At 39.6% G+C, this 17553-nt stretch overlaps 2 protein-coding genes and 1 long non-coding RNA gene across 4 annotated transcripts in view; 2 read left to right on the top strand and 1 right to left on the bottom strand.

Annotated features, from left to right (window-relative positions):
* The window catches only part of LOC113112614 (O-acetyl-ADP-ribose deacetylase MACROD2-like), a 289161-nt gene that overhangs the window by 197882 nt on the left and 73726 nt on the right, over nucleotides 1–17553 (bottom strand). The gene's annotated exons all lie outside the window — the stretch shown is intronic.
* LOC113112615 (uncharacterized) lies at nucleotides 1865–2461 on the top strand. Its single transcript, XR_003293456.1, has 3 exons — nucleotides 1865–1922; nucleotides 2009–2107; nucleotides 2400–2461. It is a non-coding gene; the product is annotated as an uncharacterized LOC113112615 (long non-coding RNA).
* LOC113112613 (leucine-rich repeat transmembrane protein FLRT3-like) lies at nucleotides 4176–14935 on the top strand. Of its 2 annotated transcripts, none has more exons than XM_026278333.1 (3): nucleotides 4176–4475; nucleotides 10077–10791; nucleotides 11775–14935. In XM_026278333.1, exon 3 carries the CDS (start codon nucleotides 11803–11805, stop codon nucleotides 13750–13752), a length of 1950 nt encoding a protein of 649 aa, XP_026134118.1. In that variant the 5' UTR covers nucleotides 4176–4475; nucleotides 10077–10791; nucleotides 11775–11802; the 3' UTR covers nucleotides 13753–14935. The 2 variants fall into 2 exon arrangements, with proteins under 2 accessions (XP_026134118.1, XP_026134117.1); XM_026278332.1 differs by having other exon boundaries at nucleotides 10074–10791.

Here is a 17553-nt window from a genome sequence, read left to right as displayed (position 1 = left end):
TACATAGTCATTTATTAATCAATTATCCTTTTAACTTATATTTTTCTTTATTTAAAGGCTGAAATGTGAGGCTTACCTTTTTATAAAACTTTTGCAAAGCTTTATTTGAACATTTAAATTAGAAATTTCAACATGCTATTCAACTGTCAGTCAATCTGTCATTTAAAATCCGAACATCATTGCTAATGCAAACAATGCAAACAAAAAGTTTTAAAAATTGTATTTGTTGTTTGTTGATTTTTGAATATAAAACGTATGTGTCAGTACTTTTTTAACATATCCAGCAAATTTGAACCAAACCGTGATCATTTTGGTCACCATAATCGTGATAAGAAATTATCATATCGTTACATCCCTAATGTCATTCCAAACACGTATGCTTGTTTGGAATGACATTAGGGATTTTAGGGATTAGGGACACAACAGATTTTTAAAGAAGTTACTGGCCACTCTTCTCAATAATGGAAATTCAATAAAGTATGTACCACCTTATTTATGTTGCCTTTGGTTATATTGTAGCTAATACATTTCCATTATATAGAAAAGAAAGGACTTAGAAATTTCCCTGTTTCTGTTCCACAGAAGTAATAAAAGGCATAGAACTACATGAGGTTTAGCAAATAATAACTCATATTATTTGGCAAACTATCCCCTTAACAAACAGAACTGTATCTACTAGCAAAGAGTATAGGCACAACAAAATAACCGCTCAACCAGAGGGGTCTGCTGAGGTCAAGAACAGACCAGCAGGGGTTCAGATAAAAAATCGGCAGCTGGCAGCAGGAAGTGGCTGCCATTGACAGCCGGAAGGCAGTAACTGACAGCCGGAAGGCAGTAACTGACAGCCGGGTGGTAGGCGGGACCTGCCATTCGGTGGGAGCCAATCAGTATCGACCAACGTGGGCGTAACCAATCAGATATAACTGCACCCAAACGCTTCAGTAATGGTTGCGATTGATCAAACGGTAAGTTCAGAAATTGGTCATCGGAGTAATTAATGTTTTTTTGCGTTGTAAGTTTGTTTTTAATTGTTATCTTGGTGGACGACTTGGTGCCTACTTTGGTTTAATTGTTCAATGAAATCTAATTAGTGGTAGAAACGTTGTTTGTGTACCTTGTTAGGGGCCTACCATTAACTTCAAATTACGTTTGACGTACCATTAAATATTAAAGTTTGTTAGCGTGTTAAAAGTCTATTGAACAATATAAAAAGAATGTTGTTTGACTGGAATGATGGAAGATAAATTTGCAACACTAACCATATATTTGTGCATGTTAAGTCTTTCAGGAGATTGAGTGATATACATTAACTAATTTAAGAGTTCTTAAAAGAAGTTTTTTTGTTTTTTTTTTGTTTTTTTCTTTTTTTTTTGCACTATTGAGGTGTGTTTTCTCTAATACTATGCATGTGCAGAACTGTTCTGTGTACCAGTTGAAGTTGTAAGCATGTGAATGCAAAACAATTTTTTAATTTTATTTTTATTATCTATACAAAATATAATGGACCGGTTCATAATTCCTTATAACTTTTAGGTCTAGTTTCACAGACAGGGCTTGGATTAAGCCAGGATTAGGCTGTAGTTAAATTTAGAACATTGAAGTAGCTTTTGTAAACATGCATTTAGAAAAAATATATATATATATATATATTACTGATGTGCATCTTGAGACAAAACCATGGCACTGACACCTTTTTTTTTTTTTTTTTGTAATACCCAATAGTTGCCAGATGCTGTCCTGTTGGAAATTCTTCTTTACGTGATCCTGGAGGAGGGGTGATGCTACATTACTAAGTCGGTCTTTGGTTTGTTCCAAATTCAGAAGTCTGCTATACTGTATACAGACTCCTTTCGAAAGCGGGCACAATCCAGCTGGCTTGACTGAGTATCTTCTTTTACATATTTGATTAGAGGTTTAAAAAGGTGCCATAACATTACATTTCTCAGTTGCCATGTCTGAATGTTTATCTTTGTAATAATGCTGTTTTCATGCTCATCTCAGTATACAGGTGGAACAAAATGGAGAACAAGTCTAAGCCATGTCAGGAATTCAACAAAATGTACACCCTGCAGACTCTGCGATGAGGTTTACAACAACTGCTTACCAGGTGTGCAAATTATGCATGAAAATGTAATCACTGCTCTGTACATGATGACAAGATGCAATGGGAATAATCATTAATATGGCTGTGCATGCATGTCTACTGTTAATAAAGCAATTTAGGTATTAAAGTCACCATTTTCTTATGAATAATAAAATGCAGCAGCTAGAGTTCTTCCTAGAATCAGGAAGTATGACCGGATTAGCCCAGTTCTGTAAACCCTGTACTGGCTCCCTATCAATATCGTATAGATATTAACATCTTCAATTATATTAATCTGTTTCTTTCTTATTCAAAGGTCACTGCAGTCACCCGGATCCAGTACGTATCCAGACCAGATAGTGGATCGCACCTAGAAAGGACCTCTACAGCCCTGAAAGACAGCGGAGACCAGGACAACTAGAGCCCCAGATACAGATCCCCTGTAAAGACCTTGTTTTTTCTCCATTTTGTCACCGGTGGAGTTTTGGTTCCTTGTCGCCTCTGGCTTGCTTCATTGTGGTCCCTTCATTTACAGTGATATCATTGACATGATTGCAAATGATTCCACAGATATTATTTAAACTGAACCGAGCTGAAGGATGACATCACTGAATTGAATGATAAACTGACTACAAACTGAGTTTACTAATGTCCTTCTGCATTATTGACTGACACACTATTTTCCTATTTAATACTGTAAAGTTGCTTTGCTTTGATCTGTATTATTAAAAGCACTATATAAATAAACAATGCTTGACTTGACCATGTTGCAAGAGGAAAATGAGGAGAGATGCACATCCACCCTGGGTTTTACAGTGATTGGTGCAAGATGCTGGAGAAGTAACTCCGTATACCTCATCAGTTCTGATCTAAGAGTCTTGAAAATACCTCCGGATTGTTGTTAGTGATTCTGATTGATATTTTAGTCTGCTTGCTTACTGGATATATTTTATACTGTTTACATTGTAAAGCACTGACTTTGACAACTTACTAACCCAGTTACAAATTTAACAGCTACTTTATACTATATATATATATATATATATATATAGTTGTTTCTTGAAATACTACAAATATAACCGCAAATTATGATTTTAAATAAAGGTCTCTGAGACTTCTCTCTTTTCAGTCATTTGTGTATATAGCCTATAATAAATATACAACATACACCCAGTAAGTGCCACTCTCGTAAAATATAAATTGTTTTATTTCACACAAACAATGATACATGCATAAACATTCAGCTGGAAATTAACGTTTAGCAAAATGATCTTATTTCTTTGTTTATATTTGATCAATATTTTAAATCAAATAATATACAATACTGACCTTTATACATATTTAAAAAAGTATTAAACATAATCATAAGTGTATATAATTATTTATTTGTCTTGTTGCCGCCGGCAGCCTCCTCCAATTTCCGGGTATTAGCGACAGCTGCCATCCGGTTTTATTGGCAGCCACTTCCTGCTGCCAGTGACAGCCACTTCCTGCTGACAGCTGCCGATTTTTCGCTGAACCCCCTCTCGAACAGACTCCACTGTATAAAGGTCTTCAAAAGCCCTTGAGAGACAACTGACACACACACAGTCTCTAGTTTATGAAGGAGCAAATTCTCCATTTAGAGCCACTTTAATACTTAATAAGCATAAAAAGGCTGAACATAACGCCTGACTTCCGAGCTTAAAAATTCATAATGCGCTGTGAAAGACGCCAATAACAGCTCTCTCTCTTACAGACACATATCAGTAAAATAAAGAAAGTTCATTGTTCCGATTTAAATAAGCGCATACAAGGGCTGATAGATTGCTAAGCCTTTTCTCAGCATCTCTAACATATAAACTCTATTACTTCATTCTTATAACGCTCACCTACATAATGCTTCTGGTGGCCTTCAACACAAACACATGAAGTGCCCACTCAAGCTGCCCATTCAAGGCTGCTCAATACTCATCTTTCTTTCTCCTGCTCCCCCTTGCGTCCACAGTAAATATAGCATGATGGAAGTGGGAGAGAGAGAGACAGAGAAAAAGAGGGGGGGGGGCACAAGCTCCGCCCCCAGATGACATCAGCGCTGTGTTGAAGCAGAGCTGGAGGCAGATGCAACCTCACACTTGTAATGAGCTCCAGGCAGCTGACCAGCTCTGCCGACTTCTCTATCTTGTCTCTCTCGGAGCCAAAGGAGTGTATGTGTGTGTGTATGTGATCAAGTGTGTGGACTTAAAAACACACCCTGCTATTCGCACCATTGCTGCTACTGAGCCTTTCTTACACTGGGCTCTTTTTGGGAAATGAAATCATCCTCCACCGCATTGGATTTAACCTACGGACTGACTTTATGCTTTGAGGATATATATTTTTTATTTCCCTTTTTGAATTATTGCTTTGGGAGGTAAGTGTATTTTGTTATGGGCTTCCCCTTATTTATTTTTTTGGGGAGGGGGGCTGTTTCTAACCCTTTACCTTATTCGTTTCATCACTCTGATGTTATCAAATACCTTAAAACCCTGCATAGAGAAAATTTGCATCTATCCCTTAAATCCCAGTCACTCACAATGCTTCAAGCAGTAGACTTTGCTTCTAAACTTTCAAATCCATTGTTATTTATTTCCAACAGCAGAAGGTGTTTTATTAGTAATGTAGGCAGACCATTAGGGATTTGAGGGGGATGTAATAGTAATTTAAACTCACAAGTACCGTAGTCATGAAATTCAGCATGCCTGCATACATGGCCTTTAGTTTGTCATTTAGCATTCAGCATGCATTTCCGAAATAATTTTAAAACAAAAATTAGCGTTTAAAAAAAGACAATGCTGGCATAATTTAATAACCTTCGTGTTGTTTCAGACCTCTATGACTTTCTTTCCTAGAACATGAAATGGGAGAAATGTTAAGACTTCAGCCACATTCACCATTCACTTTCAATGTATCTTTTTTCCTATCTAACACATGTGACTACTGGCTTATTTTACATAGGATTTTGTTAAGTCATATAGGTTTGGAACAACTTGGAGGTGAGAAAACGGTCGAATTTTTATTTTGGGTGAACTATCCTTTTAAATCTCAAAGCCGGTGCGCGCGAATAAACGCCCTAAGAACGCACAACTTGCATTTTATTATTACCATCAGCATAATCTAAATCAGTCAATACTGATATGGAGTCCTTAAAAACCTAGTTTGGGGTGTGAGGGCGGCGTAATGCAGCTTGTATTTCTACCGCGTGCAATCAACAGGAACGAATAAACTTAACGCGCTATGTCTTAAATCTGTTCTTGTGTGACAGGCTTTACCGCAAACGAAACTAGCAGACGTCAATTCCAAATGAGGAAATATCTATTAATAATTCCCAACCTGCGCTCTAGAGTGATGAGAGAGTGACTGGAATAAAGAAGGAGGGAATCGGGGATGCGGCGCGTGACACTCCGTCCGTGTACACTGCGCGCGACGCGTTAAATCTAGAATTGTCCCATTATCGAAGCCGCTGGCGTCGGCCGCTCGCAGCGCAGACAGCTTCGTTGTTGATTATGAGGGTCGCGTTCTCATTTGGAATACTAACGAAAACTCAACAGACTACGAGTTTGGCGCGCAATAAATGTGCGCCCTGTGCTTTTCAGCGAGAGAAGTGAGCGTGTGGCGCAGTCAGGAGATCTGAGGCTGTCAGCTGCTTCAGGATTTTTCCATCAAACGAATTTCCAATCTTTTAAGTAGCCTTCCAAGTTATCTGAAAGATAAGCTTTCATATCTTTTAGGCAGAAAAATATTGAAATAACATTTTTGTGCAGATAAAGAGAGAGGAACTGAAAGATAATGATAAGAGCAAAAGCCTTCAGTCAGAGTTGATTCAATCAGTTTAAGACTACTGTTAAAGAGGATTCACATTGGACAAGTATGCTAGAGATTCAAGTGAACAGGGCCTTTTTTTTAATCCCTAATGTACTAAGTGCAAGTTGTTTTTCTTAGCTTTGAGCTTCACATGTGCAAATGCACTAAAAGACTGTGTATTCGGATAGATTAGTTTCTTAGCATGACAATAGCAGAGAACAACAAATGGTCTGTTGTGACTTTGTAAGGAGGGTGATAAAATTAACTAACCCATTGTTCTTTGTTGGATGTGTCAAAGCACTCTGTGTCAGTCTTTTTCACTTGCATAAACAATTAGTATCAGCAATTTTCAAATACCACACCTCCATGTTTTACAAGACATAAATAGAAGTTTCTCTTTAGATAATAATACACAGGAATGCAAATTAACCAACTCTTTATATTTTAACGCAAATATCTATACATCCAGTGTATGTTTATTGGCAGCCAGACGGATAGCACTTTTTGTTTCAAGCAACGAATGCCGGAGGCTAAACCCAGTGGTCCGTGGCATTCACTCAGAGTCAACATGAAATGGTCATGTCTTTCAGGCCTTCAGAAAAAAGTCTGTCACCCTTTTGTGCAGAGGACAAAAACAAATCGTTCTCACAGAATTCTCCACTCATGTAGGCAGCCAATCTCAGTGAGGCTATTCTATAAAACGTACATTTGAAAAACAAGCCTAAACTTTCTTTCCTCAAACGTTCAAGTTTTAGATCTTAAATATACCGTCCAAATTATGTAACAAAGAAAGTGCAAGCTGAAAAAGAACTGTAAATTTTAGCTTTATTACAGATACAATTTACCCCTGTTTGGAGTGGAAACAGGAAAAGTACAGTGCAGTAAATCAACCCACCCCTTTTTGCCCTTGTCCGGCAACTGCTGCCCACTGTACCATAGCAGGGGGTACATATGTGGTAATTAAAGAGCCAGTTCAGCCTCCAAGTGTCTGTGTGTGTGTGTATCTGACAAGCTCAGGCCTGATACAGAAGCACCTACCACCCCCAAGTGGGGAAAGCAGTGCAGCTGCCACAGACCACTTTCTTTTCAGTGCAGTACAAAAGAAAAAGACCCCCGTCTCCCCTAGAATCCACTCTCACTGCCTGAACACCAGCCAGGGACAAACCTGCGGATCATCTGCCCCAAAACCGAACACAGAGGGGAGCCTTTAACACAATAGCCTGCTCTGAAATTAATGTTAAAACCATGCCCAAACCTTTCTTCTCGTTTCCAAATATGACGGAATTTCATCTTTCGGCCCACTGGGCTCAGAGAGGCATGATTTGGCTTTATGGACATGAGATACATGACAAAGAGAGGCATTTAGTTCAAATCCCATCTTGGGTTCAGAATCTATTATCTGTGGAAAACAAGAAAGCTGTTTTTCATGATCACAGCTCAGGACCTACCAATGAAGAAGAACATTTTATTTCATCTTAAATGTCTTTGTTCATGCATGGGCACTGATAAAATATGACAGCATTTTTGGGAACTAATATATATTTAAAAATGATGAACAGTGCAGTGTTTGTCATCTGAACCATTACTCTAATTTATTTAAAAATGCAGAAAACCTCAAATAAAAGAATTGTCATTATAGAAATTTTTGTTTGTATTTAATATTCCAATTTTCAGATATATTAAGATTTTAAAATAATTGAAATTTTGGCAAAACCAAAACTTTAAAAAATATATTCTCTCTGCACTTTTATGTTGCATAATCACATTCAAATATGATTTTTTTTTTCTCTCTTAAATGCCCCATTTCTCAGACTCAGATGTTCTGAAATCAAGACTGTAAACGAGCAAAAGGTAGTCTTGGCTGTGTTCGTTTTAAGCAGGATGCTCAATTGAATATCAAGCAGAGCAATGGAGCAGAAGCAGGCCCAGCCATTAGAACGATCTCCTAACAGGAAATACGTCCTATTAGAACGATAGTGAGAGGTGCCCGTCACATTCAGTGGCCTTTTCTCTCTGGCTATGAGCAGTGGGTTGAGTAGGGGGCTTGAAGATTTAACAAAATGTGGAAAAGCTAATAATTCTAAGTGAAAGAAGTTCAGTAAAGCAGAAGAACGAAGGCCAGGGTTCTCATGCTTAACTTGTAATGAATAATAGACCACTGGCACTTCAGTGAAATCTGAGGAGCCAAGGGAAATAGAAAGAAATGATAATGCAGCCAATCATCCATCCAGATCAAGGCTTGCACGACCCATTGAGAGCTAGCATGACAAGCTTTAGGTGAAGCGTATATGATCTCAGCTGAAATATCATGAAATACACGTCCGCCTGTGAGTGAACCCTGATATTTTCAAGCAAAGTATCTTGGCAGACAAAAATGGCTTTTATTTAGCCAGCTTGCTTTTGCCCTGTTCTAGGAACTGATTTACATTGAGTATAGTACATACAGCAAGAGCAATTCCATTTCCACATCATTTTGCAGTCTGTTATTTGTCAGACTTCTGGAAAAATGGCAAGTTGCTTTACACACACAACTCTCCAAATCAATACAACATTTCCCCGGAGCAGTTGGAAAATTGCACACCGATTGCTAACCAACCATTCACCAATCCTGCAAATACTCATTTTCCTCTTCAATATATCTGGCAATCATGAAGCAAATCGTTCCACATGTTTCAGGATTTAACAAAAAGGAAGCAACTTAGTCAATGTCAGTGTACTGAAATCTCACAGTCAACCATCACCTGTCCTTAAAGTTGGGTCACAGCTGCTGTTTGCGAGCTTTTGGTAATCTACTAACACAAAAGCATGCACACGGAGCACTCAGGCTCAACAGAAGGATGTTGTGTATTATTAGACTGTTCTGGCGAGACCTGTAATCAAGTTACAGGGCCTTCAATTCCCTAATCTCTCCTTGTCCCTTCAAACAACTGCTTCAAAGTTGCCTGTCATACCTCAACGTGTTCTACAAGAAGGTTACTATCTGCAGGTCAGCGAAAGGATTTCAGGCAAGGGCACAGACCGTGGTGATGGCTGTCAGTTATAGAAATATATATTGTCAGTCTACGTGGCAGGAAATATATATTGTTGGAAATTAGAGTATTGTATGTGCAGCACGGACATCTCATTGGGGCCACCAGGGGGTAAGGCCCATTTGGGTATTCATGAGTGCAAGACATCTCACATGTACATTTTTGAGCAGTGCGAGGGCGTTGTGTTCAAGCGCTGTCGGGGCAGCCCAAGGGACCTTTGGTGGCTGCTTGACACCTCAGCAGCAATATGCTTCAATATGACTCTTATTTTTACCTTCACCCTTTCCTTCCAGAGCGTGCTCAGCCAGTTTAAAAGCACAGCTCGGTGGAGAACGTCACCAGGCGGGAGGAAGCGGTCTTCGGCCATTGTCGCGAACCCAAACTGTGGTCACTTTTCTTATGCAAAGGAATTCTTTTCAGCCATCACCATAGAGAACACTAGAGGAGGGATGTTAGGGTTAGTGCCAGACAGAACAGGGAGTGCGATTATCCCGGCAGCACAGGCTTAAGGCGAGGAAAAAGAAATGTTTTTTATAAAAATCCACACAACATCTCCACTAATCCAGGTTTCACAACCAGTGTCCACTATCAAAGGACTGCAGGCCAGGGGCTTTTCTCTGTGGTCATTTACCCAGAGGCAAAGAAATCCCCTGATACACAGAAACCCAATAAGCTTAAGGGACTTTAAATTCCCATCTCAACCACACACCCTTCTTATTTTTCCCTTCGTTCCATCTGTCTCAAATGCAGTGGAACCATCGACAGGCTGTTACTATCCATAAAAATAAAATCCATTGTGATGCTCTTTTTATGTTAGGTGCAAACCTTGAAAACCTAAGCTAAAAAAAGCTATCAGTTTACGTCAATGTACTGTCGATGGTGACGTGTAACGGCTCTGTTTGAAGGACAGTGGCCAATTGCAGCTGGCTGCATCGCTGTCTGACTCAATCTCAGCCTTGGCACTATCATGTCAGTATTAAATAAACGCTGCCTAACAGCATATTATGCACAGTCAATAACTCATTCTAAACAGGCCCACGTACCTTTTCTGGTATTATGTCGTATTCAGATGTCATATGATGTCAATAATAAAAGAACTTGCTCTGATTGAGTTATTTTCCTTCTTCTATCCCTCCCAGTAGGAAGTTCAGCATGTGAGAAGGAGTGGGCATCTGCACATCGGGCACAGGTTCGTGAAACGAGATCCAGGAAGGAGGAGTGTCACAACAGCACAGGAGATTCTGCTTTCGAGCCACGAGGCTGGATACTTTATTCATGCTCGTGTCGGGAGTAAGACTACAGGATTCGGGGCTGACTTTGGAGCCTGACTTCAGAACCGAACCGCCCTGGATTTGAGCCCCCCGTACTGCAGATGGACAGTGGTCTTTACGCCATGACCAGTCTGCTTTGGGAGAGACAGGAGCAGTTCATTTCTCAGAGTGGACTGCACAAAAGGGTCTGATTAGGAATCGCAACTTAAAATAAAAGGATTCTGCTCTCTTTTTTATTTCCTTTCTTTTTGTTTTAGTCTTTTTTTGTGATTAAGTTCACTGAAATCGCATGCCTGCACAGAAGGCGTCTGCCTGAGGTCTGTCTGGAAGCGGAGCTGCTTGCTTTATAGGTTTATCTACCATGGCAAAGCCTTTGATTACATGAACTGTGGATGCTGCAATACAAGACAGGAGGTCATCAGTACAAATAAGGATCAGTTCAACAAATACCAGCCTGGTCAGGATATAACCAAAGAGACCCCTTTGACTAGACGGACAAACATCTTCAGAAAGAATAGAAAGGAGATCTTAAAGCCTCATTGGATTTTGGGTGGCTGCAGAGGATTAACTGGCATTTCTAAATCAGGTATGACAAATATGGATGATCTTGCTATGGCTTGCTAAGTGCCTTTTTCTGTTTTATAAATAAAGAAGTCATGAGAAGAAAAATGTTAAGGAGAAAAAAATATATATATATAAAAAAATCAATCAAAATAGTTTAAAAAAAAGAGTCTTCCATAGGCTTCAATAGCCTATGGAAATAAAATATACAATTATATGTATTATATTATTAAAAATATATTAAAACAAATATAATTACAATATATAAAATGTAACATTAAATAACATAAATATATATAAATTGTTATATATTATATAATATTATATCTAAACAATAGTATTTTACTATGCAATATATACATATATGATACCCCAAAATCATGCAAAAAGACTAGCCAATTTTCCAATGTTTAATCAACAAGGCCTGACTGTGTTCGGCCAGCAGTTTTTAGCAATGAAAAGCAGCCTTGAAATGCACTGGCTAACAGCAGAAATGTGTAAAACAACATGAGCCTGCGATTACATTACACACAGCAAAAGATAAAACCTCTCACACACAGGCATCTCATTCAAGGAAAGCTAGCAGGTTTAAGGATTTGTTATCTACATCCATGGCTGATTGGGAATATCCTTCCTCTTCAATTAGACTTGCTTCTGAACCTCTCAGTCCTCCCTTTTTCTCTTATTTTTTTCTCCTCTAATCCCCTTTTCCTTTTTTCACTACTTTGAATTGTTTTCATATCAAACTGATTTCAATCAAGATAAACACCCCAGGCATGTTTCGCTACCATACTTGTTTCATTTGTTCATGTTGCTGAAAATGTTAATAGCCTCTTTTCATTAATTCATCAGCCGAAATATTGTATTTTTTTATTGTTATCTTAAATTGAATCATTTACAATGAAAGAGACGCTGCAGGCACTGTACATAAAACAGCAATTAGAGCAGGACACTGACTTTTCTTCAGACGGCATAAATTTGACTTTTTTCCTTTCTTTTTCCTCTAAGGGCAACCACTGCAAGGAGGACACTAGCGATGGCAAACAATTACAAGTCCTTCTTCGTCTTCTTCATCAGAGCCGGGCTTCTGCTTGGCCTGGCTAATCCATTGGTGACCTCAGCCTCCTGTCCCTCACAGTGCCGGTGCGATGGGACTTTCATATACTGCAATGACCGGGATTTGACTTACATCCCTTCGGGCATCCCAGAGGATGCTACTGTACTTTTTCTCCAGAACAACCGCATCAAAAGCGCAGGGATCCCTACAGATCTACGACAGCTAAACAATGTCGAAAAGATCTACCTGTACTGCAACAATCTGGATGAGTTCCCCACCAACTTGCCGCTGAATGTCAAGGAACTTCATTTGCAGGAGAACAATATCCGGATGATCACCCATGCCTCCCTGGCACAGATTCCCTTCATCGAGGAATTACACCTTGATGACAATTCCGTGTCAGCTGTTAGCATTGAAGAGGGTGCGTTCCGGGACAGCAACCATTTGAGGCTGCTTTTCCTGTCCCGTAACCACCTCAGCACCATACCTTCCGGTCTGCCAATGACGATCGAGGAGCTTCGCTTCGACGACAACCGCATCTCGTCCATCTCTGAGGCATCCCTGCAGGATCTTATAAATCTGAAGCGACTGGTTCTGGACGGCAACCTCCTGAACAACAGGGGCATTGGGGAGATGGCCTTGATCAATTTAGTCAATCTGACCGAGCTCTCTTTGGTACGGAACTCCCTGACTTCCCCACCCGCCAACCTACCGGGCTCAAGCCTGGAAAAGCTAAATCTTCAAGACAACCACATCAATCATGTGCCAGCAGGTGCCTTTGCTTTTCTGCGACAGCTGTACCGTTTGGATCTGTCAGGCAACAACTTGAGCAGTCTGCCCATGGGGGTGTTTGATGACCTGGATAACCTTACCCAGCTGCTCCTGCGCAACAACCCCTGGTCCTGCAACTGCAGGATGAAGTGGGTTCGTGACTGGTTGCGCAGTCTTCCGTCTAAGGTCAACGTGCGTGGCCTCATGTGCCAAGGTCCTGATAAGGTCAAAGGGATGGCCATCAAAGACCTATCCACAGAGTTGTTTGGCTGCTCAGACACCGAGATCCCAACCACGTATGAGACCAGCACAGTCTCAAACACTCTGCCACCCTCTCGACCCCAGTGGCCCTTATATGTAACTAAAAGACCTGTGGTTAAGGGTCCAGAGCTGGGAAGAAACTATCGTAGCACGACGCCGTCCAGTCGTAAGATCATCACAATAAGCATCAAATCCAGTAGCGCAGAGACGGTGCACATATCCTGGAGAGTATCCCAGCCCATGACAGCCCTGAGGCTCAGCTGGCTAAAGCTGGGCCACAGTCCTGCTTTCGGATCTATAACGGAAACCATTGTCCAAGGGGAGAGAACAGAGTACCTGCTCACGGCTCTGGAGCCCGAATCCTCTTATCGGATATGCATGGTTCCTATGGAGACGAGTAACATTTACCTGTCAGATGAGACACCTGTTTGCATAGAGACAGAAACTGGTTCGCTGAAACCGTACAATCCCACCACTACCTTGAACAGAGAGCAGGAGAAAGAGCCTTACAAAAATTCTAATCTGCCTTTAGCTGCCATCATTGGAGGGGCGGTGGCCCTTCTGGCTATCATTATGTTGGCCCTGGTGTGCTGGTACGTCCACAGGAATGGTTCCTTATTTTCCAGGAACTGCACGTACAACAAAGGACGCAGGCAGAAGGACGATTACGCCGAAGCTGGAACAAAGAAGGACAACTCCATCTTGGAGATTAGAGAGACCTCGTTTCAAATGATTCCCATAAATCACATGCCCGTTTCCAAGGAGGAGTTTGTGATACACACAATTTTTCCTCCTAATGGCTTAAGTCTTTACAAGAGTCCGCACAGTGAAAACAGCATCAACAACAGAAGCTACAGAGACAGTGGAATACCAGATTCAGACTACTCTCATTCATGATAGTGTGCGCGGATTACAAAGACATTTTATTGCAAATGAGTGACTCCGAGACTGCTTGGTCTTTTGCAAAACACTGGATTGAAAAGACTGAGAAAGCATCGTTATGTACATTTGCCATATAATTTATATTTAAGGACGATTTATTAAAAGGAAAAAGGTTCCGATTGCAGGCCATCACTGAGCTGTCGGTGTATGCTGCCACAAACTGCAATTCTATATTTTAGATATTTGTAGTCATTTGTACTGTACTTCCTTTACTTATGGTTTTAGAACAATTAAAAAAAAAACTTTGTGAGATATGATGACTTGTCAACTGTGAAAGTGGGTTTTCATTGCTGTGTTGAACAATCAGATTTTAGAAAACCATGTAGTAAAAGCACAGGTCAAAATTATCGCTACATCAGTGGAAAAAATAAATACATAAATAAACAAGGCTGTGAGATTATAGGGCACAGGTGACTGATCAAAGGAAATAAAGACACAAGTGTTTTGTTAATTCTACGGATGGCAGGCACAGACTTTCTCCGGTGTCACAGAAACCTCTGATTTTGTTTAGGAACCCTGGTTGCCCATTCCAAAATGTTGCCAGACTTTACATCAATGCAATGTTTAGGAAGCAGATATCTATTACTTCCTCTCTGGAGGAGTCAGCAACACAGCACAGAATCCTAAATCCTTTGCAAATGAAGCACACAGATCAAATGAAAGGTTGTTTCGCAGTCAAATCCAAGTGGATGGGCAAAACCACAACACAGAACTTAATATTACTCATTCAGTAAAGGAAAGCAGCATTTACCGTACCCCCCAGTACAGTTAACCATGTCATGTAAGCATTGCCTCCTAAAAAGGAATACGTTGTGGGCAGAAAGCATATGGTAAGAAACACCTTTGGGCTCTTTTCTATTTGGAATATAAAAAAGTGTCAACTATTTTTTTGTTCATATAATTTTTTTTGTTTTCTAATTTAAGTCACATTTAAGTTGCCACAGTTAAATTGTTCTTTACAACTGAAGACCAAAGTGCATTGAATGCCCTTTGGCCAGTCCTTGTATGTGCCTTGATCCAATGCTTATTGTATTTAGCTTTTTCAAAAAAATAAATCAGTGACTTAACTTTTTTCATACACACTTGAATATGATAGGATATTGGTCATATTGCAAAATAAAAGTGGATAAAACCCCAACTTGATGGTCTCCTTTTCCCCAAAAGAAAACTTTCTATTTATGTTTAATCCCTCTTAGCTTTACATTTACCATTCTGTGTTTCAAAAGTGTTCATCTAAAGCACACTGGAGCCTTTTCCATGTGCAGCATCCGCTTGGGCTTCCAAGTGCTCTTTTGTGTGGTTAAGCCATGTATGACTTATCTGATTGGCCCAAGTGGGAAATATCAGAGAGTATGGCACAGAAGCTAAATGAGGCCGTTGGAGAGACACTGTGCTGGATGTTGATGTGTATGTGTAGCATTAGGTTGATGGCACATCCCCCATATCACAGTATGAATCACACAGGTGGCTCGCATGAGCACATGGGTGCATGTCTACATAACATATTTATGCTTATGTGGTCCACAAGTCTGCAAATACGCACAGATGCAAACACATAAATGCACACACCCTGAGATTTAATTGCAGTTGAGAGTGCCTCTAAAAACTAAAATCTGATCCAAACCATAAGTATATTTCAATAGTCTGTGTACTAAATATACCACATAAGCTAGAAATTAAAGTAAACACACTGTGTGAGCATACGGTTCAGCAAGGGTCACATATGTGAATGCTGTTGATGTTCCACAACTTGCCTTGTCATTTATTTATGTGGTTTCCTGACTGACGGTATCAGCGAGTTTTAAATGCTGAGTAATAGGTTTCACTCACTTCTTAAAAAATCTGAAGCCTTTTTCTTCTTGTTTTTTTTTTTTTTGTTTTTTTTTGATTGAGCCTTTATGTTTTAAAATTTTCTGATGAAAGATGCTTTTGTACTATTGATTTTACATCTGAAAATAATCTAAAATGCAGACATATGAAAGAAAACTGTGTTCGGTATATACAAAAAATACATTTAAACTTTAATTACCAAAATACATTATTACAGTCTAATCCAATTACTCAGAATTATTCATTATTTCTTCTCTATCCTTTAAATTGTCCAAAATAATGTTTCTCCTTCTCCAATTTAAATTCCCTTTGTAATACTCTTTTAAATATCAACTCAACTCACACCAGCTGTTGAAACTTACATATCATTCGTTCTGGAGGCGAGATGTCGACCAGAACTCTAGGAATAAAGCAGCATCAAGCCAAAATGGGATCACAGCAGTTTTAATTATCAAAGCGCACAGGTGTGCGAGAGTGTTTAAGCATGCACATTCCCTTTATGGATGTTCTGCATGCAGTAACTCAAGATTTCCTAACACCATCAGAATTTTTTATAGCTTGAACTATGAGCAAAATGGCTTGAAATATTAATATCTTGTGCTGTATGGTGAAAGCAAATCAGCTGGATGGGAGTGCACACAGCAATTTGTTTTCTTCAGTTAGAATGACCTATTCAGAACACTAACCTCAAGTATTGGGGGAGAGCGAGTTGAGTGGCTGCTACTGGGGGTGACCTGTGTTGACCCTTTTAACACAATGACCTCAACTCTGGCGTCATTGTCAAAACATTGTTGGGGCTTACAGATGACCTCATTCACCCTGAGAAAACCACTGATCAGGTCTGATGTCCATGAGGCTAGTGCACACTTGAAATTCTACCCTGAATAGGGCACTTCACTTGAGACACAAGGATTAAAAACCTTAAACTATGAACCTAATGAGGATGAGTTTGAAACATATCAGGCTAAATACTCTACAGCAAATGAGATGACCAAGTAACATCCAATTTCTTAGTCAAAGAAAGCCATGACTGATCAGGGGTCAGATAAAAGCAGGTGAAACAAGGGTCACAAGCCTGAAAAGATGAAAAATTGGTTGACAATCTGGATGTTTGACCCCCTTTTTAAGCAATCAGGAGACATTTTTCATATATTTAGACACCTGACCTTTTTTAAGCACACATTTTTCATTTTTTTAGACCTTTGACCCCCTTTTTTAACAAGTGGCAAACATTTTTCATCTTTTCAACTTTTGCCCTCAATTTGTTAAGCAAAGGAATAGTAGAGATCATGTCAGGCATTGTTATCACAAACAATGACAGACCCTAGCTCTTTAAAACAATGAATACTATGAAAAATAATGCAGCTGCTCTGTTTTTTTTTTTTATCATAAAATTGTATAAGAGCAACTAAAATAAGGTAATGAGAGTTGCATTTCACAAGAAAAAGCAATTACTGGCAAATGCAGAAGCCACATGTCATTCAATTATTTTTAGAGTTTAATTTACCAAAAGAGCCACAAGGGAGCTGACTTTAAAAGCACCATCTTATTCTGATCTCATTTTGTTTCACCTTGCAGTGAAGATGTAGTCATCAACTCCTAGCATATCTATTCCCAAGCGTGTGATGTGTTTGCTCCCATTCTGCCTGGCCTCGCGTTCACTGCAAAACCTTTTCCCACAGCTCAGCGCAAAATTTTCCAAAATAAAATAGCAGAAAATGCTACTAATGACCCATTTTCTTTCTGTTCTTCTTCCGCACATTGTTTTCAGTCCAACACATCTTGCACATCAAAGCTTTGATGCCTCACTGTGTGCCTTTTAGAAGCAAAAGAGAAACTGAGGTCAAAATGTCAGGCCTAGGGCACCAGTGTGTGTATGAATCCTATCAAGACAGATGATACAGAATAAAGTATGCTTTCAGAACG

The sequence above is a fragment of the Carassius auratus genome, chromosome 13 (genome assembly GCF_003368295.1).
Source record: "Carassius auratus strain Wakin chromosome 13, ASM336829v1, whole genome shotgun sequence".
Lineage (NCBI taxonomy): Eukaryota > Metazoa > Chordata > Actinopteri > Cypriniformes > Cyprinidae > Carassius > Carassius auratus.
This window is presented reverse-complemented; position numbering and strand designations above follow the sequence as displayed.

Coding starts and splice junctions, on each gene's coding strand:
- LOC113112613 (XM_026278333.1), top strand. CDS start 11,803: ATGGCAAACAATTACAAGTCCTTCTTCGTCTTCTTCATCAGAGCCGGG.